At 41.4% G+C, this 24,476-nt stretch overlaps 1 protein-coding gene across 7 annotated transcripts in view; it reads left to right on the plus strand.

Annotated features, from left to right (window-relative positions):
* ANO1 (anoctamin 1) overlaps positions 1-24,476 on the plus strand; it is a 134,578-nt gene that overhangs the window by 58,260 nt on the left and 51,842 nt on the right. For all 7 annotated transcript variants that reach the window (XM_054027989.1, XM_054027990.1, XM_054027994.1 and 4 more), the window contains 6 exons: positions 937-1,115; positions 6,962-7,288; positions 14,289-14,387; positions 16,139-16,290; positions 17,799-17,853; positions 21,602-21,653. In XM_054027989.1, coding sequence (XP_053883964.1) covers positions 937-1,115; positions 6,962-7,288; positions 14,289-14,387; positions 16,139-16,290; positions 17,799-17,853; positions 21,602-21,653 — 864 coding nt within the window. The remainder of the gene's footprint in view (positions 1-936; positions 1,116-6,961; positions 7,289-14,288; positions 14,388-16,138; positions 16,291-17,798; positions 17,854-21,601; positions 21,654-24,476) is intronic.

The following is a 24,476-nucleotide window of genomic DNA, read 5'->3' on the forward strand; positions in this document are numbered from 1 at the left end:
GAAGATAAATAGGTTAGACATTGTGAGGCGCTCAGATACTATGGTGATGTGGCCACATAAGTACCACAGGTAGAGTGGGAACTTTATCTATACCACTGCTATCCCTTCCCTTGGTTTTGGCCCCTTCTTTTCACCTATCCCCGTGACAGCTCCCTCTTTTCTGAATGTAACTTGGGCTGTATTTCTTCTGAGTCCCCTGTGTTCTGTCTTCAACACTGCCCCCCCCCCAAGCCCCTTGCAAAGGGGTTCCTGTTTTATAGGCTCATCTAACGACTTCCAGATGCTTAATTTAATTACCAGCTCTTTCTTATCTTAATCACCCTGCCTCTTTTTGTAAACAAAATATGGACTCCCTGCCCCAGGGGCACAAGCTGGGAGCAGCACCTCTCCTCTGCAGAACTCACATTTCACACTCAGGCTGTGCTGCAGTTAAGAGCTCTGCCTGGGGCTAGGATGTGCACTGCAAGCAGAGCTTCTGTACGAAACTGCTCCCCCAAAATGGTGGCCTTGCCTTTTAGGTAAAAAATGTGGAGTCCCTTGTAACCAACATAGGGGGAAAAATTCTACTGTACAATGGGAAAATGGCATGCAACATCCACTCTGCTGCTAATGTGCAGAATAATTTTATTTTTAACTAAAATGTATTCAAGTCCCTATGGGGCTGAGAAGAGACCATTAGAAAACACATCTTGAGTTTTAATAAGCACTGTAGAAAGCAATTTAAGTAATTATCCAGAAGGGAGCTGGAAAGAGCTGAGGGCACAGTCAGGGTAGCAGGAGGTAAGGCTGAGAGGGGAGGAACAACAAAGGGTGGGAACAGAGAAGGAAGGCGGGGCAGAGAAAGGCAAGAACTGGTTATGTTTCAGATGGTGTACATTGGGAGGGACTAAGACTGGGATGAAAGTGTTTAGACCAACCTGTTCCTTTTTCTTTTAGACACTGACAGTGCATTTCATGGGGTGGAATTTCTGCCAGAAGATCTTGGTGAGGCTCTGAATAAGACTGCAATGAGAGTGAATGAGAAATATTCCTCTCTACCTGCTGAGGAGAAGGGGATTCATATTATCAACATCCGAGCTATTGAAGACATCGGATACATCCAGCGTGAAAGTACAGTGAGTAGAGCAGTTATTAGATGCTACTTATCTTCTGGGGTTTTGTACCCTGACTCATCGCCCTGGAATCCGAGTGCTTTTATTCTCAGCACCATCACCCCGCTGCAAAAATATATTAATGTTAAAAATATATGTTTGGGGATTTGGATAGTGTGAGTTCTGCTCTATTCCTTGTCAGATGTGAACAGTTACCAGCAACCACAATACAGGCAACTCCTAAAGGGTTTTTGTTGACTCATATATAGGAGGAAGGGAGTGGAAGAGATTGAGGGATCCTAATTTGAGCTAAATCATATGAAGGGCTGCTTATTCCCAGATTAAACAAACCAGCAAACGAGGCAATGGCAGCTTTTTGAATCTGTGTGGCTGTATTGAAGAGAACCCTTAAATGTCTAAAAATATGCACCCAAAAGCTTATACCTCTGCTTGCATTGATAATGTTACACCAATAACCTGCAGTATAGATTCCTGTTGTCTGAATGGATTTTCACTGTTATTTGTTATGCCGTCATTCAATTTTTTAATTAGAATGTTTGTACCTTAAATACCTCTGGAGTAATTTCTAAATGTTGTAATGTAGATGCCCAGGTGGTTAGGAATCAGTAATGTCAAATACATGTAAAAGGTCAGAATGTGTATAGGTGTGTTGATACCACTGCTATCCCGCTGATCAATGTTGTCTCATTCTTTCCTTGAACTCCCTTGTCCGTCTGTATCCATCTGTTATCTCTTGTCTTATACTTAGATTGTAAACTCTTTATGGCAGGATCTGTCTCCCCCCCGCCCCCGTTTGTACGGCATGTAGTACAATGGGGACCTGGTCCATGATTAGGGTTCCTAGGCACTATGGTTATACAAATTAATAATAAGATTAATAATAATAGATGAGGGAATAGAGGTTAAGAAGGGCTGAAACAACAATGTTAAATGATCAAGGCAAATGTAGTAGAAATAGAATATTATCTTCCACAATGGAGAAAGAATACTTAATTGGAATTGACTTGGGAGTGAAGAATAGCCCATGAACAGCCTCCTAAGTGTGGGGATTTAAAACTAAAATGTCCTTTTAGTGGTTTTACCTTTAGATTGAGCAGTTTGATCCTCATTTGGTGTAAATCTACATAGCTCTGCTTATTTCAATTTAGCTACACTGATTTATATCAAATGAGATATGGCCTACCAATATCTTCTCAACCTTAACTCCAGGTTAATGTAGTTATTGGTTTGGGAATTTCCTTAGCATTTTAATAGCATTATAGCAAGAAATTCCTGATTTACTTGCCATGTGGAACTGTGTATTCTCCCCCAAGTACATAAATGATATTATATTCTAGATTACAGGAGTGTAGCCGCTTGGTTAATAGAACGGCACCAATATTTTTTCCAAGCTGTACTTGCAAGCTTCTTAAAATCTTTCCACCTTGCCAGTTCAGATGTGGACTTCATGATATCCTCATACTGTAGAAATTGTATTGAGGCCAAGACTATGGACTTCTTAAAGTCCTTAACCGATCAGGTTTTACCTCAGTTTAAGTAGGACTCGGGGGTGAGGTGTGGCGGGGGAGGGGGGAAGGAAGGGAAAGAGAGGGGATACAGAACTGAGAATCTCAATGTCTCTGATATATTAACCCAGATTTGTGTTTGAGCTGTGGGGTGGGAGGTGTTTGTCTCTGTGTTTCCCTGTCCCAGTGATTTTAACAAGTTCTAAGATCAATTAGATTCTGTGTTGGGCTTAGAAAATGAAATGAGCACATGAGCTGCTTAAATACTTGGTTGAATCCTTTCAGTGCTTATAGTCTCCGTAGAAGATCATGTGGGAATGAAAGCTGTACAAATGTGAGTCCATTTGGGACCGAGAGAGGAAGGAGCCATATTTTTTTGTACCCTAGAGCATTGGCACATTTCCCTGCTTTTTTGGATCCTCAGTACAGTTCCCATTCTGTTTCTGACTCTTGGTGCTGTTCCCATGCTTTTTTGGAGCACTGGTGCAGTTCTTAAACCTTAGCAAATCATTAGTGAATGACTCTAAAATTAAACCATCTGTACTGTCCAATCCAAACATATGCACTAGAGCTCACCAAACACTCTGGAATAAAACACATTTTAAGTAAGTTGACCATGCTGCTTGGGGGAAACAACATGACAAAAACCATTACAACATTCCTTCCCCCCCCCCCCCCCGCCCAAAAGTGAACAACATCTGTTTTTATTAAGGTGAAAATCTATAATTATTCTCTAAAGTGTGTGTGTGTGAGAGAGGGAGGGAGACAGGCAACCTTAACTATGGAAAGACTCCAATCTCTCAAGATTTAAAAACAAACATTTGAAATACAAATGGAGTTTGCAAAGGAAGAGCCCAATTGAGAGAAGTGCTACTGGTCCTCATCATCCACTGGGCCAGATTCTTTAATGCAATCTGTCCCCTTTCTGCTGGCTAAAAGGGACCAGAAAGCAAATAAATCTTCTATGCCATCCTTTGCCACCCCTATTTGTTCTGGGGTGTTCTGGGGGTAGGGAAAGGTGTGGCCACAGTGCACTGCTCTCTGATGATCTCCAGATAATAGGTGGCCCATTGGGTGTAGGCCATAAACAACTGGCACACTTGTTCTAATCTGCTAGAACCATCTGCTTGATCCCATGCAGAACTGGCTACAGAACCTGGGAGCTGAAAAATGGCTTCTTTGTGACTTCCACAGTCTAGCCCATTTATTTCAATAAGAATTGAAGACACTCGGCATGTTTCAGAATTGGCCCACTGATTAGTTACTGAGCACCCCAGAAAGTCCCATTCACTTTGTGGGAATAGTAGGTGCTCATAGGATCAGGCCCTAACCTTTACCTTTTAGACCAGACTGCATTTTATTGAGGAATTCATCATTTGACCCCAAGTTTTCAAAATTAAATGAGACCATGATCTTGATGGAATCCTCAGAGTTCCCAGGCCTTTTGAGAGTGGCTGTTGCACTTAAGAGGTTTAACTGTATGAAGACTGAAGTATTTTGTATCCCAGAATATTTTTCTGTCACAAAATCTGCACATTTTTTAATTGCCCCCTGAAAACCGAATGTCCAAATGGTGTTCTTGAAGGCGGATGCTGAGGAAAGGAGTGATCCCATCTGGGCTCTTCCCTCATCAACAAATGAACAATGAGTAAATTATATCGTTACCATTAGCTATGTTATTACTATGCTCGTAAACCAAGAGAGACTTTTGTTTGGTCACCCCAGCCTGGCTCCCTATTTAATGTATTTATTGGCTGCCTTCCAACTCGGGCAGATTGGGAATTGCTGGCCAAAGTCAGAATATTGCCGGAGTGTAAATGACTTCAGAATTTGGCCTAATAATAGGCAAAAATCTTGGGCCCAGTTTGTCCCCTGAAGGCACTGGCTTACATTAGAGAAAGTATGGAACTGCCCTATCCCAGGAGGAGTTCTAAGACAGCAGGTTCCTGCAGGTTTGAAGGACAGTAGGTTGATACTGCAGAAAGAGATGTACTTGGGCCACATTCAACAAGACCCAAGAAGCCCTAAATATGTGGAAGGTGCTTCTGGTGCAGGATCAGAGGAAGAGGGGATGAAGCCTCTTTAAATCAGCCTACCCATTCCAATAAAAACTGACCTTTTAGCAGAACTTACATATTTTTCATGCATCCTGAAGGATTTTGTTTTAATCTGGTCCTAAGACCTTAATATTGAGTCTATTGTAGGCTGTAATTAATTGCACTCTGAATGTTATGAGCAGGTCAAACCTTGTAATACTTTGAATTAAAACCTCACCATATGGTATGACCACATCCTTCAATTAACATAACTGTAAAGATAAGCCCCTCACCTAAGACAAAAGGCATATGTGAACCCACCTAGGAGCTTTTGCTGAGTGTTGTTTTAGGTCCGGTGTGGGTGGAAGGAAGGAGAGAAGGCTAAACAGACAGAAACAGGGAGAGACAGAAGCCTGGTCTACACTTAGTTAGGTCAACATAATAGAGCGCTTAGATATCCTGACCTAATCCCTGGTGTAGACACAGCTAGGTCAGTGGAAGAATGCTTCCCATCACTGACTCCACTACACTACAGCAGTATGGTGGCACAGCAATGGTGATGTAGCTATGCAACTGTAGCATCTATAATGTAGAAATGGCCTAATAGACAGAGAGAGAGCCAAAAGGAGCAGCTCCAAAGCAGGGTGTCTGACCCTGGAAGAATCTGGAAGGAGTTTTTCAGGCAGGGATGCAGGCTGAAAAGAGTGTTGTTGATGTTTATGAGCAAAAGAAACTGTTTCCTGCTATTTGATTCCTTTTGCATTTAGAGACACAGGACTATGCACATTTTTTGTAAATAAACAAAACTGCATCAAAGAACTATCTGTTACCAATTTCTGCTCCCAACTGGGATATCCCAGGGCCGCAAACTTTGACTAGCCACTCGGGTCAAAAATGGTAACGATATGTAGTTCTCTTCATTTGAAGATGGCCTCTTTGTGAACACAATTGTGTTTCCCCCAAATGCTTGCATCCACTGTTTTATGTAACAAACAAACTGCAGATGCACATATTGCAGTTGGACATTGAACTTTTTGATTTGCAACTGATGGCCAATTGCTTCCATTTGCACCAGCAATTTATTACAGAGGAAAGTATTTCTTGCCTTAAAATTCTGCCTGCTAAATTAAAAGCCATAAAATGAGCAAGGGCCCCTGAACCTTTGTAGTGTAACTGCTGCCATTAGTATTTACTGTGAAAACAAGTAAAATCTATTAGCCAATTTCTCCCCTTGTAGTTATGTGTGCACATCCAAAGGCAGAATTTGGCATTGTGTGAGAAACGCAATGTATGAAAAAGGCGTATAAATAGTGTTATGTATTAATATTTTATTAATATTAATTTTTTTGTATTTACCCTGTTGAGTCTAGAATTAATAAAGAAATGATTGATTTAGGGTTCTACTGGAATTGCAGTTTCAAAGGAGTTTCTAGCATCTCATAATACCAGTGTAAATAGGTTTTAATTTGCAGTGAATTATTCCAGTCTGGAGTACATCCCTTTGTTACCATCAAATTGCAATGAGACATGGGCTGTCAGAGCTGGCTCCAGGGTTTTTGCCGCCCCAAGCGGCCAAAAAAAAAAAAAAAAAAAAGCCGCGATCCCGATCTGCGGCGGCAATTCGGCGGATGGTCCTTCGCTCCGAGCGGGAGTGAGGGACTGTCCGCCGAATTGCCGCCGAATAGCTGGACCTGCTGCCCCTCTCCGGAGTGGCCACCCCAAGCACCTGCTTGGCAAGCTGGTGCCTGGAGCCGGCCCTGTTCCCTGTCTACTATCCACTTGCATTTTTGGCTCAGCTACGTAGCCAGCTGGCTCCTGTTAGTCTCTAGCTAAGCTGATCTCTTTCTCAGATGATGCAAACTTGCAGCCATAGATAAGAGAAGTGAGAAATGTTTGCACATGAAATTAATCTGCTTATCAGAATTAAAACACAGATGTCTTTGGTGAAGGACAGATGATCTTACTGGAGATTAGCCTACAAAGGGGGGAAATCAAACCCACCAAGTAGCTCACTTATGAACTAGAGTGCTGATAATTAGATTAAATCCCAGTCATTTTATCTATTTATTTCTGACCAATAAGACTCCAACTGGTCAATCAACAGAATTGCAGGTGTTAACCTGCAAAATCTTTGACTAAGTGGCACAGGAGGCAGTCCTCAAACTCTCATGTGTTTTGAGGATAAGATGTTCTCTGCTCTGTACAAGGAGAAACAATGTGAATGTGGTTTCTTTTAATGTTTGGTTTGTTTGGTGTCCTTGTCTGCAAGTGTACTAATTATTATTCTTCCCTCCCCCATTGTTCACAGTTATTAAACTCGCTGTGTCAGGATCCAGATGCCAACTGCAAACATGGACTCTATTTTAGAGATGGCAAGAGGAAAGTGGACTATATCTTGGTTTACCATTACAAGAAATCCTCAGTCAGTAAGACGCTCACTAGACGAATTCATCACAATGATTCAAGTGCCCGAAGTATCAAACAGGATCATCAGCTTCCTGGGAAGGGCGGGCACCTTGACGTGGGCGAAAGTGAGCTTCACATGGACTATCACGAAGATGATAAGAGATTCCGCAGAGAGGAGTATGAAGGCAACCTCATGGAGGCTGGTCTGGAATTGGAAAGAGATGAAGATGTAAATAAACTTTTGAACTCTTATCTTAATAAGATAAGTAAGGGCCAAATACTGAGAAATATCAAGCAGTTCCTGAGAACTTGAAACCCCTGTTGATTCTAGTGGAAGTTACAGATGCTCATGGCCTCCCAGTATTTTGGCCTCTATTTTTTTTTATAGCACCCTCAACTCCCTTTCATACCAGTCATCTCAGCAACTCACCGGGTCAGCCCATAGTGTAGTTGATCTCCCAGTATATAAAAGTGAATGTTTTAAAAAAGTTAAATTCATATTTTAATTTCTCAAGAAAAAAAAATGCGATGCAGGCTTCTCATTGCATTTTCATCGTCAAGGAATTGAATTACTCTGAGCATTTAGTGAAGAATAAAACTGGAGCACTTCTCGAACTGTCTTATCTGACATTTTCCAGGCAGATACCCATATTTCTCTAGAAAATATCTGATACGAGTATACAAGTGTAATGTTCTTCTAGATCTTAACTGCCTGAAGTCTGCACTAAACTAAGATAGGTATCAACAGCCCCAAAGAGCCTGATATGTCAGCTGAGAGCAGTAACACGTAAACCCTAATAGTTGTGAGAAGAGTACACTTTACCTCAATTTTTGTCTTCGCATAATAGGATATAACTATTGCTGCTTCATAAATGTAATATAACACAAACTGATAGCACATTTTGAAACCACTGGGAAAATGTTACTCTATATGCTCAGTAGCAATATTCAGATTCTCTCAGCTATTCATATTATATATAATGTCCATAGCATTAATCAACTTCATGGCCTAAACAAGCAAATATACTGTGAACACATTCAGGACAGTATCATATATAGCATCTCATGGTGTGGAGGGGCTGAATAGAATCCCCTTAGTTTTAGTGACCGAGGATGTGGAAAAAGCTAATGTACTCAATGATTTTTTTGCCTCTGTCTTCACGCACAAGGTCAGCTCCCAGATTGCTGCACTGGGCAGTACAGCATGGGGAGAAGGTGACCAACCCTCTGTGGAGAAAGAAGTGGTTCGGGACTATTTAGAAACACTGGACGTGCACAAGTCCATGGGGCCGGATGCGCTGCATCCGAGGGTGCTAAAGGAGTTGGCGGGTGAGATTGCAGAGCCATTAGCCATTATTTTTGAAAACTCATGGCAATCGGGGGAGGTCCCAGATGACTGGAAAAAGGCTAATGTAGTGCCCATCTTTAAAAAAGGGAAGGAGGAGGATCCGGGGAACTACAGGCCAGTCAGCCTCACCTCAGTCCCTGGAAAAATCATGGAGCAGGTCCTCAAGGAATCAATTATGAAACACTTAGAGGAGAGGAAAGTGATCAGGAACAGTCAGCATGGATTCACGAAGGGGAAGTCGTGCCTGACTAACCTAATTGCCTTCTATGATGAGATAACTGGCTCTGTGGATGAGGGGAAAGCAGTGGATGTGTTATTTCTTGACTTTAGCAAAGCTTTTGATACTGTCTCCCACAGTATTCTTGCCACCAAGTTAAAGAAGTATGGGCTGGATGAATGGACTGTAAGGTGGATAGAAAGCTGGCTAGATCGTCGGGCTCAACGGGTAGTGATCAATGGCTCCATGTCTAGTTGGCAGCCGGTTTCAAGTGGAGTGCCCCAAGGGTCGGTCCTGGGGCCGGTTTTGTTTAATATCTTTATTAATGATCTGGAGGATGGTGTGGACTGCACTCTCAGCAAGTTTGCAGATGACACTAAACTAGGAGGCGTGGTAGATACACTAGAGGGTAGGGATCGGATACAGAGGGACCTAGATAAATTAGAGGATTGGGCAGAAAAAAACCTGATGAGGTTCAACAAGGACAAGTGCAGAGTCCTGCACTTAGGACGGAAGAATCCCATGCACTGCTACAGACTAGGGACCGAATGGCTAGGTAGCAGTTCTGCTGAAAAGGACCTAGGGGTCACAGTGGACGAGAAGCTGGATATGAGTCAACAGTGTGCTCTTGTTGCCAAGAAGGCTAACGGCATTTTGGGCTGTATAAGTAGGGACATTGCCAGCAGATCGAGGAACGTGATCGTTCCCCTTTATTCGACATTGGTGAGGCCTCATCTGGAATACTGTGTCCAGTTTTGGGCCCCACACTACAAGAAGGATGTGGAAAAATTGGAAAGAGTCCAGCGGAGGGCAACAAAAATGATTAGGGGTCTGGAGCACATGACTTATGAGGAGAGGCTGAGAGAACTGGGATTGTTTAGTCTCCAGAAGAGAAGAATGAGGGGGGATTTGATAGCAGCCTTCAACTACCTGAAGGGGGGTTCCAAAGAGGATGGAGCTCGGCTGTTCTCAGTGGTGGCAGATGACAGAACAAGGAGCAATGGTCTCAAGTTGCAGTGGGGGAGGTCCAGGTTGGATATCAGGAAAAACTATTTCACTAGGAGGGTGGTGAAACACTGGAATGCGTTACCTAGGGAGGTGGTGGAGTCTCCTTCCTAGGAGGTTTTTAAGGCCCGGCTTGACAAAGCCCTGGCTGGGATGATTTAGCTGGGAATTGGTCCTGCTTTGAGCAGGGGGTTGGACTAGATGACCTCTTGAGGTCCCTTCCAACTCTGATATTCTATGATTCTATGAGTTGTTCACACACTCTCCTCTCACTTAGTCCACACAAGGCCCTCCATGCAGACACTACAGGTTTCTGTGGGTTGGGGTGGGAGGGTGACCAGACAGTGGCATGGAGAAGTCTTTATCTAGCATTGTCCCAAGACAAACCAGTTAAGAAATTCCCATGGAAATGAGTTCTGAACCAATTAATATTAAGCCCCACCATCCCTCAGGACCTGTCTCTTATTGTCTATGACACCCCTCCCCTCTCGCCCCTGAGAGATAGTGGGGGGGGGGAGGCGAAGGAACAAGGTGGCAGAGAGGCATGGTTCCTGAGGGAGTCCTACTGCTGGGGAAAGAGAGAAGCCAGGGGAGTACCACAGAAGGGCCAGCCATCAGTGAATGCCCTGGACATCTTTGCAGATGGCCAGATGTGTGTAAGTTTTCTCAGCGGCTCTCCAGATATCCATATATTTTGGAGAGCCCTTTCTCCTACCTAAGGCCTGCAAATCCTGCCTTCTCTCCCTCAGGAATTCAGTATTTCCCTCTAATTGTACCCCTCTTATGGGTTTGTCCTGGCCATAGCTTTCTCCCCCTGTTGGAGAGGAACTGAGGACAAAAGTGGAATGGAGGAGGACAGAAGGTATAGAAGAGGTGACCAGTGTCAATCATTACAGTATTTAATACATCTCAGAGTTAGGCTTCTGAACATCATGGTCTTTTAAAACAGCAAAAACATTAATACAGACATGGGGGGGAATTGTCATGGAATTGCTAAAGGTGATCTTTAACTGATCTACATGGTACTCTTCATAATTAGCCTCCTTGTTAAAATATGTAGAATTTTTTTTAAATCTGTAATTTAAGAGACTTTTTGAAAGTTCTTAAGATGGACCCACATCAAACCTTGAGATATGAACATCCCTGAACTTCTTGGACTGTTCAAAATCGAGATGTGAATTTGACCTAACCCTTAGATTGAACAACTTTCTATTGGTGTGTTTAAACTATTGACCTAGATCTGAAGTTTCTCATTTTAGGACTATCTCTTGAAAGTTCATGTTATGGCGTATCCTTTATTATAACAGAAGTCACTGACGCTTTAATATTACAGCTAAAACTGAGCCTGAAAAAAAACTCCAGCTTCAAACACCCCTTGAACTTAGTCAATATCCAAACTGCATCTAAATTCTGTGGATTGGGCCCACCTGTAATTCCAATCTGTTTGAAAAAGAGCTTACACTGAAATTGTCACACTTCAGTTTAGCCTCCAAAGGAATGAAATCTGTTCATGGGGGCCTTGTGTAAATGGTCTAGATTAAGTGCGGATTTCAGATGTTATTTCATCCTTCCACTATAATTAGAGATCAGTGATGCTGTACATAACTCCTTTCACCTGCACAGCAAAAACAATGTGTTCTATTAAAAGACTGACTATGTAAAATGATTGGGGTGTTTGTGATCTGCTGCCAGTGTGATTAGCAGAGATAGCCATGGTCAGATTCATTTCAAAGGAAGCAACTATGTTTTAATTAACTGATCCAGTCAATATGCCTGAGGTTGCAGAGGGAGAAAGTAAATATTTTGTAAGTTTTATTTACAAGATCTAAAAGCTGGGTCTTAAATCTGTGATCTGTGCATTAAAAAATCCTCAATATGTCCATTAAACATTCATGAATGTACAGATAGGACAAACCCTGGAAAAGTGAAATGAGTTTCCATTTCAGGTTCTATATTCCCAAATGTAAGTAACAAGAGTCTTCCATCTAATTTGCAAACTACCATAGTAGATTGGCAATCTCTTTGTGCCAAGTCAGGCAGATTAAAATAGTTTACACAGCAGGGTGTCCCCACCTATGACACATAATACTACTTTAAATAATGTTGAAGGTCTTTGAGTTCAAACTAGGACATCATGCATACCCGTCCTGAGGGACACTGTCCTCTCAATACAAGATATTAAAACAGAAAAGAAATGTACAGAGATGAGAGCCATAGGGATCTACGTCAACTTCATGTCCAAAGCTTGAGTGTAAGGCAAAATGCTTGCAGCCACTTGCTTGAGTCTGAAAGGCATTATTGGGAGAGCCATGAAGTCACACTGCAGATCTTTAATATTAGTAAAAGTGAGCACTTGTTAAAAGGAAGATCTATATTAAGTTGCTTAAACTCTCTTCTGTGAAGTTAACTCATAAATGTTTTTGAAGCTATGACACATCAGAGGATGGCAACTATTTATGTCCCCTGAGTAATGTATTTCCAGAAAGCAGGTGCAGAGTATTGCAGGCTGAAAACAAGCTTTTATACTTGCATAAGCAAGTACAGCAGCAAGAATGGAAAGATAAAGCCAGAAAGATTGGAGTCTTTTGCTGTTTAAAGCTATACCTCAGTTTAAATGGAATAGCCTGTTGGTGTGATGAATAAGAACCATTCACTCTAATTCTTTGAACTGGTAAGGGGAGAAAACGACTATCACAATATAATGTACATTTAAATACATGTGTATCCGACAAGGGCCTGAAGGATTGCGGGTGGCTGTAAGTGTTGGAAAATCTCTACCGCACATGGTTGAGGATGACAAGCACAGGAATCGGACAAGGCACTCTTCTTTTGCTCGTTGCACACCTTCCTAGGATTCCCCTTTTCAGTGGCATGATGGCATCTAGACAACATTCTATTTTGGGGGGGGAAGGAGGAGGAAGGCATTTTTTTCCTCATGCATATTTGAAGTTTCCAGCACTTCCACTGCACACGGGAACAAAAAGGCCCAATACTGTTATCTGTCATCTTTGTGAGTGTGTATATATACTTTCGAAAGCATAGAATCACCCCAGGTTCTTCCTTGCTTTCAGTATTACAAGAGAGTGGTTATGCTTTTGAAGATTCCTGTTCTTCAGATACCTGTACTACTGGCTTTAAAATTCTCGGCAGACTTACTTGCCTTTGCACATAGATAACACAGCTGTTCATGTGAAAGCTCCTCCGTTTATGTGCATGCCAGAGATGAAGCAAGTAGGTACTTCAACAAGGAAGTCAAATCTTCTCCGCAGCTTTTAGGACACACAGTACAAAAATATCCGAAGTCCCAAATATTACTTGTAAACTTGGCTGCCAAAGGAAGACAGAAAATAGATGGGAGCAATTCCTGTGGTCTATATGTGTTAATGAGCTCCATGGCTTTCTCTTAATGCTAACTGCTGATTTTGAAGCCTAGCAGTGTGCCTCGAATCAAATGTCACCGGTCTGCTCTTGTGAAATGCATTGGCATGTCCTGTCTGTTCCACTTTGCAGTTACATACTGCACTCCGTACATGCAGCTCAGAAGCTGCAAGCATGAACTCTCTCAGCAGCTGAGTCACTACTGGGGTAGTGAGGAACATGCCACTGAGAGCAAATGTGTTTGTTAAAAATAAGTTGTATAATAGAAAAGATGAACGAACTCCAACTCTGCACAATTCAGCAGGGACAGCCAAGCCCGTCCCCTCTATGCTAGCATTTGGAGGGCTGGGGGCAGGATTGTTATAGGAACCATTACACCAACTCTTCACATAGTCAGCTATGCTGGCTTTAGGACTGCTATATGTCAGCCATACAGTACAAAGTAGCCCTAATGCAGGGAAGAATCCTGACCAATGTATGAAGAAATTGGATATTTTCCTATAAATCTTTCTGTAGTGTTAATATCAAAGTTTACCATTTAAGCTCAGATGTATACAACAGCTCTGCAGATGATGCATTTTTGCTTCTTTCTTACAAGAAGACTGTCATTCTGAGCCTTAGAGGTTCTGAGCATATGCTGTGAGATGCTGCTGACTATCCTCAACTGCATTTACATCAATCCATTTAATACCTTGCACAAGATGCTCAAACCTCACAGGCTCAGGCCCTTTTGGGTATGTCTACAACCCTCCCACCTCGCCATGTCCTACAGCCCAGCCCAGCCCCCCCAGGAGCCCAAACCTATACATCACAGTTAAACAGTCCCTTAGCCTGTGAGCCCTGAAAGCCCAAGTCAGTTGGCATGGGCCAGCTGTGAATTTTTAATTGCAGTGTAGACATACTCTTGTCTGATTCAAATGTGAGTGACTGGGTATATTTTTCTTGTCCATAGCAAATACCTTTCATTTTCCAAACAACTCTTATTTTCTCACTTTAAAATAAGATGATTTTTCTACCTTGGGATAATTATTTTGTAGGAGGACAATGGTGTTTCATGTTTGTGGTTTGAGCACCTTGTGGACAGTAAATCAGATGATTTATTCAATGATAATATTGTAGGTATTTAGAAGCAGTTGTTTCCCAGTTTTGTATTAAACAAATGAGATTTATAATGTTGTCTGTTGTGGACTACTTGATTCCTCAATGTGTATGAAACCGGAAGAAAAATAGCATCTTATTTTATTTCATCTGAATTATCGTCTCTCTCTCTTCCTCTTTTAGACTAAAATACATGGCGTTGGATTTGTAAAAATACATGCACCTTGGAATGTTTTGTGCCGGGAGGCAGAATTTCTGAAACTCAAGATGCCCACAAAAAAGGTTAGTGATCATTTTCTTTTTCTCCAAGAGTCACACCTACACACACACACACACACACAACAGTTATGTAGGGCTTTTCATCCTCACAGTACTTTACAAGCGTTAACTATTCCTCATAACAACTTTGTGAGGGAGATAAGAATTCCTATTTGCCTTTTACACCTAAGGAAATTGAGGAGGAATGCCTAATTAACTTGCCTAACGCTACAGAAAGAATCCTGTTCATAACTGGGAACAGAAATCAAGAGTTCCTAGCTCCTGGTCTTATTCTTCACATGATACAAACGAGTTTGTACAGTATTTCATACCTTCAGTACCTTTTGAAATGGTAGATTGCAGATGATAATGGACTCTTAAATATACACTATGTGGAATGTTTATTTTTTCTTACTCCAGCAAAGTCCCAATCCTGAACACACATGAGAGTAGCATTTTGCAAGCAAATAGTTCCATTGAGCTCAGAGACTGCTCATGTGCATAAAGTTAATCATGCATGTAAGTGTTTGCAGGGTCTGGAACTAAATTAGCTTAGAATAAATTACCCTTTGGAATATTTGAAGTATCATTATAAAAGTAATATTGTATTTTCTCCAGAGACCAAAAATTAAATAATCTTTGATATGTAGCTGTACTATTCAGTGAACATAACTTAGAGGTGGATTAATATTTAATGATATCTTAAGTGCCGGTTCCAGACACTGCAGAGAAAGAAGTCTCTAATGGAACAAGAGACAGCCTCAAAGCCCAAAGTAATGTATTGCAAGTAAAACTAAATTTAAACTTTTGGTTTAAATATTGTATTAGTGGCATCCTAGCCCACTTATCACTTTATTTACTTTAATTATGTTTCCTCTTTTGTTAAGGCCATTAAGCTCCTTGGAGCAATGGTATCACATAGGAAAGGGCATTTTTGTCAAACGAGTGAGTGAGAGGTTTCTAAGCTTTCAGGCATAGTCCAGTTATTGCCTGTACTAGCAGAAATGAGGAATGAATTTTCACTTGGCTGCACCTAGAAATGAGCTCAAACTAAACCCCTTCATCTAGACACCTCAGGTTTTTTGTATCTGGCTTTAGAGTGGAACTTTGTGGTTCAGGCCATGAAGTTTATTCTTTTCTTTTATCTTCTAATACAGTTCCTGTATAACTTTGTCTCTTGTTTGGTACCAAAGGCCCAAATTGCCCTTACTGCAGTGGTGAAAAGTAGATTCACTGTGGTTCCATTACATGGAATGGGTGCGATGCTAACAGCCCATGATGCAGGGCATTCACATGCAAGCTTCCCTGGGCACCCTGGAGGTCAGAAGTGTGCTCCTGATGTGGTTACACTCATCAGTTCTTGGGAGAAGGAATCCATTGCTATGTGGATCTTCCAGTCCTTGCTCTCACCCCACAGAGCAGCTTACAAGGGCCACAGAAGTTACTTCAACCTTTAAGCTGCTGTAGTGGCCACAGAGTAGCTCTATGGTTTTAGCTCTGTGAAGCAGTCCAGCTTTATCCTTTGGAATGAATAAGGGGCAGGATTTGACTCTTAAGGAATAATTGGACTCTGAGTTTGCCTCAATTTGCCCCTTTCACAACCTGTCCATCTGTTTCTCAACCTTTTAAAGAAGGTAGAGCAATAGCACACTGCTCCTTTTTAGTTTATTTGAGTGTATTTATTTAAATGATGGTTTTATTCCTTATACTTCAGTAGCTTTTTATTAATAATTTGAGAGCAATACTGTATTAATTGTTCATTTCCTTCTTCTCAGGTGTATCAGATAAATCAAGCCCATGGTCTTTTGAAAAAAATTAATTCTGTAATTCAAAAAATAACAGACCCTATCCAGCCAAAAGTAGCAGAACACAAACCAGAGACAGTGAAACGCCTCTCTTACCCCTTCTCCCGGGAGAAACAACACTTGTAAGTGAAAGCTTCGTCTAAATTAACCGTTTGCATCAACAGGATCAAGCCTTTGTAATACCACTTGAGACACAGTCATGAATAGGTTAATAGAAAAATGTGCATCAGAACTGATATTGCAGAAGTGATCATTAAAATGGTCACTTTTCCTTTTCATAATAAGTTAAATCTTATCTAGTTCACTGTGCAGGAATTGGACTTTTTAAGAATCTCTGTGTGGCATTTGTGTTCATTGATGTAGCAGCCCTCCTGACCAGAGTAACAAATATGTCTTTTTGACTTCAAAGATAAATTTATATCATAATACTTATGGTTTTACTATGGTCCTTTTCACTGCAAAAATGAAGTGTTCAGTAAGATTTGTAGATAGGAGTGTGGTTTGATAAACCTAACTGATAGCCTCCTTAATAGTATATGGGCAGGTAATACATGTATTGTGTACCATCTACAAGGGGAGGGCCTGATTTGGCTCTCCTTGAAGTCAGTGGGAGTTTTGCCATTGATTTCAATAGGAACAGGTTTGAGCCCATTATGAGATCTCAAGAATAATTGAAATTGTGTATATATGCATGTCAGGAAAAATGGAAAAAGCAGAGGCTGGCAAAAGCTTTTTGTCTCCTCTGGAAATCTTTGGCAAGATCATTCTACAGGCCCTCCTGGTGTCTCATCCCAGGAGCAGAGAGGTTTAAGAGGATGTGGCTCCAGGAGAAGAGGCATGGTTTAATATGTATACCCACACACAGCTCCCCAGGGCAAATAATAGTCTTTGGGCACAGCATCTCCACCACACAGACATTTATTTTGTCCTTTAATGGACACAGAACATGAAAGGGAGCTGTGCAGTAGGATGGTATCAGGCAGAATATGGGTGCATGTAAATGACATGTTTGCAGACTATGTCACCTTTGATATATGCCCAGATTTGTAGAAATTGACCTGATATGTGAATTTATAGCATGAGGGATGTTCATCCAATAAAATAATCAGATGCCCGAGTATCACAAAGAGTCAGATTTAGTAACTTGCACTTGGGTTGAGAAGGATCTTACACATGTCTAGTCTAACTTTTTTTTTGTTCCCCAAGGAATAATTACGGAATAAAGGAGGCAAATGCTGGGCCAGCGTGATTAACAAAAGAACTCTTGGCTAGATCAAAAAAATCACTGGGTGAAATGCTAGGTCAGTGTTATGCAGGAAGTCAGAGTAGACGATCATAATGGTCCCTTTTGGCCTTAAAAATCTATGACTCTATAAAACCAATGAAACCTGTTGCCAAACCCCCTAAACTGGGGAGTTTGGGATGGGCATTTCTTTTAGAAGGGATATTAGATTAGATTCATTTTATGTTTATTCATTGACAATAACATTCATCACAAGCAGTAAATATTACTGCTCAGCAGTATCCCCGGGGTAAATGAAAAGAGGTCACCAAGTGTAGAAAATTATAGGCAGTTTTTTACCTAATGAGCAATCTTTTTTTTTTTTTCTCCTTTCTAATGTTTTAACAGATTTGATTTGTCTGACAAAGAGTCCTTTTTTGACAGCAAAACTAGAAGCACGATAGTAAGTATTGTATTTTAAAATAATTTACAGCAGGGGTATTCCCTGTGGGTTTCAAGTGCTCCTTTGCTAGTTTTAATCCAAACTCCCAGTACCAAATGCCACTAATTGTCAATGACAGAAATTGTTTAAATAACAGAATGAAGCATTTCCAGGGCGCAGTTCTAGTGTGGCTGCTAAATACTGTTTGGGATTAACAGTATGCCGCCTTTTGCACAATAACTCAGTTTTGATTCTATTAGGCTTTGTCTACACTTACGGTGGTGTGTAGAGTACAGGCACTACATGTGTAGAAACATGCCGCTGTGAAAGGCAGGGTGTGTCCACACTTCTGACTGCAGTGTGTAGCTACACGTAGCAGTGAAAGAGTCTGGCAACGGAGAGGCAATGAGGTGTCTTTCCTCACTGCTTCCTGCCTGCCAGAGCCTTTCAATATTGCCAGAGCCTTTCACTGCAACTGGGAAAGTCTCTGGCAGCAGGGAGGCAGTGGGACAATACACTGCTAAAAATAGCAGCGTAGACATGAGAGGCGCTGTCTGGGCATGTAGAGAGCAGTGTAGGCTACATTCACCAGGGGTTCAGGCATTTTGGGCACTTTACTCTACTCCACTTGCCTAAGCTGTGCCTCACTGTTTACACTGCTGTTTATACACATGCTCACTTTGCATGCAGTGTCTGTATTTTACAAACCACCAAATGTGTAGACATACCCTTAGAGTCTCAATAATGCTGGGACACCACATGGACTAATGGATAGAGCACTAGATGGGAACTCCGAAGATCTGGATGCCTTTCCTGGCTCTGCTACGGGTCTACTGGGTAACATTGGGCAAGTCACTTCCCCTTCCTGTGCCTATATTCCCCCATTTGTAAAGTGAGGCTACTGACCTCCTTTGTAAAGAGCTTTGAGATTTACTGATGAAAAACACTATCTAAAGAGCTAGATATTACTGGCACTGGTGGATATTTTTAAAGCAGCATTGGGCTACAGAGCAGAATTTACATTTAACTTTTAAAATATTATCTGTATTTAACAACAACAAAAATGACATTAAACCAACCTTAATAGGAACAGAAGTCACTGAATTTCAATCAGAGTTGTCTGAATGACCATTCTCCCTTAGTATATTAACTTGTGACATTCACATCTGTGGTGCACTTTAGTCAGTGCTAGGGTAGATTTTTCAGAACTCTAATAATATTTAGCAGGTGTATAGACTCTTTCATCCACAGAGTTCTTTACAAAGGAAGTCAGTATCATTACCTCCCATTTTACAGATGGTGAAACTGAAGCATTTGGGAGTGAAGTGACTTGCCCAAAGGTACACAGTGAGTTGGTTCAGAGCCAGGAATAGAATACAGATTCTGCCTCCAGATCTGGTGTTCTGTTCACTAGACACACTCCCTCTTCTACTGCTTGTTCAGCATTTTATAAATTTGCCCTAATTTACACCCCATACAACTCCATTGCAGGATTTAATGCTCTGTGTGTAGAAGTGCCATAGAGAGACAAGGTGAGTGAGGTAATACCATTTATTGGGCAAACTTCTATTGGTGAGAGAGACAAGCATTCAAGCTCTTCTGAAGAGCTATTATTATTTATTAATTGTTTTGTGCCACAGATGTGCAATGCAAATAAAGACATAGTCCCTGCCCCCAGAGCATTTACAATCTAAGGACTAGATTGTGCCTTAGGCATGTCAGAGGTAATGTAGTCTAGTGGATAGGGTACTGGATGTGGAGTCAGGAAACCTGGGTTGTATTATAGGCTCTGTTACTGACCTATGATGTCACCATGAGCAGGTAATTTTACCTCTCTGTGTCTGTGTTTCCTCCTGTCTTCTGTCTGTCTTGTCCATTTAGTTTGCAAGCTCTTCTGGGCAGGGTGTCTCTTGCCATGTTTTCACAATGGAGTTCTGGCACTACAAAAATACAGAAAATAATAATGGGGTCCCAAGCTCGTTTGGGACCTTTAGGTGCAAATAATAATAGAGGAATGATTCCTCTGGGGCTCCTCTAACTTCCTGCCCACTTGTTTCCTTGCTCATCTGCTGTATAGACCCTGAGTAGTCACAATATAGCCCTAAATTAAGAAAAGAGCAAAGGGAGGAGATGAAAGGTTTGGGCAGGGAACAAGGATGAAGACCATATGATCAAGCAGTCCCTTGAGAAGCTAATGCATGTGTCTCAAGAAGAGTTATTATGTTTGTTGATGAATCTAGATAGGACTATAGTTTATAACATATAATGATTAGTGAACATATGAGACTATTGAACTGATTTCTCTAACAACCCCTCAGCTCAACCAAGTTGCCATATGTGAGAGTCAGAGCTCAACCAAGTTAAGAAATATTTAAGGGATAAGGTGGGTGAGGTAATAACTTTCATTGGACCACCTTCTGTTGGTGAAAGAGACAAGCTTTCAAAGTCCACAAACTGAAAAGTGTGTCTGCTTCACTAACAGAAGTTGGTCCAATAAAAGTTATTACCTCACCCACCTTTTATCTCTTTTATCCTGGGACCAACACAGCTACAACACTGCAAACAGTAAGATTTAAGGCAGAATGACAGATGGGAGGAAGGTTGGCTAGTGGATAGGGAACTTGATTGGGCTTCAAGAGACTCCAATTCAATTTTCAGTTCAACTACAGGTTTCCTATATGAACTTAGGCAAGTCACTTAGTCTATTCTGTGTCTCAGTTCTCCATCTGTAAATGGTGTAGGATGGGGAATGGTGTAGAGGAGAGAGAGAGCAGGCCAGCATCCTGAAGAAACCACTTTGTGGTTCTCCTGAGTAGACCGGGTAAAGGGGCGTAGGGTGCTGTCCCTCACAGGGTTCGTTTATTTAATTCATTTTTAATTACAAAAGAATTTCCCCTAGCCTCCCTCCAGTCCAATATGTGTTTCATTGTATGAGAGCATATCTCTTTACTGAAACAACAGGGGTGAGAATTCAGCCACTCAGGCTTCCTGGTGGAACATACAAACATGTTCAACAATAAATTAAATCATAAGCGAATGCTTATGGCACAGAATTTTTGGCACTGAAGTCATAATGCCTAGGAAATGTTAGTGTCAAGTTATTTTATTATGCAAAAAGAACAGGAGTACTTGTGGCACCTTAGAGACTAACAAATTTATTAGAGCATAAGTTTTTGTGGACTACAGCCCACTTCTTCAGATGCATATTTTATTATGTAACTCAGTGACTGACAAAATGGTGAGTTTTTGGAGCTTTGCCTACATCTAATGGACCAGATCCTCGGGTGGTAAAATATGCACAGCTCCATTTTAGTCAATGAAGCTACGTCAATTTACACCAGCTGAGGATCTAGCGCTATATGCCAGTTTATTAACATACAAGATTCTTGTAGGAAAAGATCTTTAATCTGGGATCTATGTGTTTCCTATGGTGCCTATGAATAGCATCACTATCATACTGAACAGTTAAATCTAACCCACTTCCCCTCAAACAAATAAAAATCACATATCTTACTAACTGACAGTTTAGTCCTCAAGCTTTTTATTTCTTTCTACAGATACTGTATATGAAAATAACATTCCTTAAATCATAATAATATCAAGCTTTTAATAGAGAACATTGATTTACTAGCTGTGACCAACAGCTCAATTGTGCCAAAAACTTTTATTTGGGTTGTACTCTGAAAAAGATTCATTTGCACAGAACATCTTGATGTTCACTGGCAGTATCTCAAGTAACGCTTTCTTTTCTTCCATCTTGTTAATATAGGTTTATGAAATATTGAAAAGAACAACATGTACCAAAGCCAAGTATAGCATGGGTAAGGAACTTTATGTAGGTTTGAGTTCAACATCATTTTCAGGTGTCACAAATGTTTGCAAATTGCAACCAAAGGGATGGTTTGTTTGTTTGTTTTGTTTTTATCCTCCATATTTTGATTTAAATTCATTTAGTTTAGTTATTGTGTTTATGATTTGTTTAGTCAGGAACATTTTTCATCTGTAAAGATGTAGATTCATTGCTGTAAACCAATTTTATGGTCAGATCTTTAAGCAAATTGTAAAGCAAAATTAATATTTTCAGGCACAAAGAAGTCATTCACAAAGGGACTGGATGGCAGTATAAAACACTAAGATATGGCCCCGCAACTAATAATGTGTGATCGTTTCTTGATCACTAGGGGTTCAATCCTATCCACATTGAAGTCAATGAGAATATTGCCATGGACTTCAGCAGCTTCAGGATCACAATCTAGATCCAGCCACATAAGTCCAGTCTATTTCAATAGTCACCTAAAATTGTTTTCATCTGATAGCTCTTTAAGGGCTTGTGTGAAATGGTCTCAGTTGACAAGTCTTCAAAACTCTACCATAATTGGCCCTTATTGGCATTCTTCACTAACTCAGCAGAGAGGCCACATATGGGAGTGGGCCTGGGGACTAGATTAATCCCTCATCACTAGAAGTAGAGGTAGTCTCTCCAGTTCAGTGATTAATGGAGGTGTAATATGGGGAAACTTACCCTACTGCTGCCTATGGATGTGGGATTTTAGCCTTCAGAACTGATCCAACTGTTAAATTCAATAAACAGGAAGAAATAAAAATCAGGTCACCCTGATAAAGACCTGCTGACCATGTATCCCTTCTTCAGCTGTTTTATAGTCTCTTTAACACTGATTATGATATGCAAGGATCCACTAAACTATGGCACTGACGTGAATAAATAGCTCATAATATACCAAATCATGTGCGGCAAAAACTAAATTTCCTCAAGTCTAGTCATCTCCACACCTGATATCCCATGGAAGAAAAAAAATCAAACGGAAAAACTGGCAACTGTTAAAACATTCATTTGTCCACAGGTAGTTAAATACAAGTATGGAAACTTGAATTACAGGTAGCTCTGAACAAATATTGACAAAAATGTTATTAAGAAATCCATCAAATAATGGAGGGATGATTAAGCCAGAAGTGCTTTGTATACTCTGACTTTGCAATTTAAGTCACAACCTACAGTGTACAGGTGGCGAGTCCTTATATACCTTAAGATTGCTTTGGGTGCAACCAGGCACTGTTCCTGTTGGGAAATCAAATTCAGGAGTGGCCTCCCTTTCTCAAAGCTCCTGCTGGATCGGTTTCGTAGTCGAAATAACGAACTTGCACTGTGGCAGGGGGAAGTCCCACAGCTCAATGTGGAATCTTGTCCTAGAGTTGGCTGCTTGCTTGCTTTCCTGGTCAGAAACAGGAACAACATTAACAGTTACATGAATAAGGAAAAAGACGTTACATTTTTGGGTCCCCCTCCTTCTACCGCCTTCACCAGATGTGGGCATGGAAAAACCACACACACAGTGCATGATATAAAGAGGTGATTGGGTCACGTAATCAGTGGGTGTAAATCAGTGTGGTTCCATCTGACCTTGTATGTTCGGTCATTATATAATCAAAGAAAGTTTTGGAACAGATTTAAACAAATCCTAGTAACACTGGGATATATTGGAAGTGCTTTCCTCTGAACTTTGCTGCCAAGTAGAAAAAACAAAGCTGCCCAGTGAACACTCTAGTCTTTTGCTGTTTATTAGTGCATACTTGTGAAACTGCAAATTGTAGTCCAAAACTTTTCATGTCCATATATAGTAGGTGGGGTGCTCAAATCTTCAGCAGTGCAGTCACTAGAGCTGAGCATTACCTGCCTGCTACCCATTTCTAACTGAAGGCAGTGTGAAACCTGCAGGTAATTCTTACTACTTGATAATTGTGCAGTCTTGGTAGGATTTTTTTTTTCCCCAAGCATGGCCTTGAAAGGTGCTGAGCACCTCTTGAGGGTTGAGGACACTCAGCAACTCCTCCAGCAGTCACTTAATAGATCATTTGCAGATCAGGGCCTCAATGAGCTTGTAAAAATGCCCACAGTACCCAGGGCCACCCAGAGGATTCAGGGGACCTGGGGCAAAGCAATTTTGGAGCCCCTTCCATTAAAAAAAAGTTGCAATACCATAGAATACTATATTCTCATGGGGGCCCCTGTGGGACCCAGGGCCTGGGGCAAATTGCCCCACTTGCCCCACCCGCTGGGTGGCCCTGACAGTACCAAAAAACACACTCTTCATTGGTTCATGCTCTTAGGGTATATCGACATTGAAGAGCATATCCATGTCCATGGATGGTAAGGGGGTTTGAGCATGTGTCAGAGGCCGTGACCACATGATACTGTAGACCAGTGGTTCTCAAACTTATTTGATCGGGCCCCTTCTTTGTGTCTGTAGTTGTTTATTTCCCCCCTTCCCCCCAAGTATATATACCACCACCCAGCACTGAAGGCAAAGCAAAGAGTAGTGTCTGCTGGCTGGACACCCAGCTCTGAAGGCAGCGCTGTACCAGCAGCAGCACAGAAGTAAGAGAGACCATGTGAAAAGTGACATTCATCAATATCACTTTTCACATTAGACTTAGTGCACCATTGCCACCCTTACTTCGGCACTGCTGCTGCCACCTCGGGGCTGACAGCCAGAGCCCCGCCACCTCCAGAAGATGGATGGGGCCGGGGGAGAAAGAGAGCCAGCCTAAGTGGTGGGATTCCAGCTGTACACTTTATCCCTGCGTCCTGGGTGTGCACAGCTCTTCTGCATGAGCCCCAGCCACGC

Source organism: Malaclemys terrapin, chromosome 4 (assembly GCF_027887155.1).
Source record: "Malaclemys terrapin pileata isolate rMalTer1 chromosome 4, rMalTer1.hap1, whole genome shotgun sequence".
NCBI lineage: Eukaryota > Metazoa > Chordata > Testudines > Emydidae > Malaclemys > Malaclemys terrapin.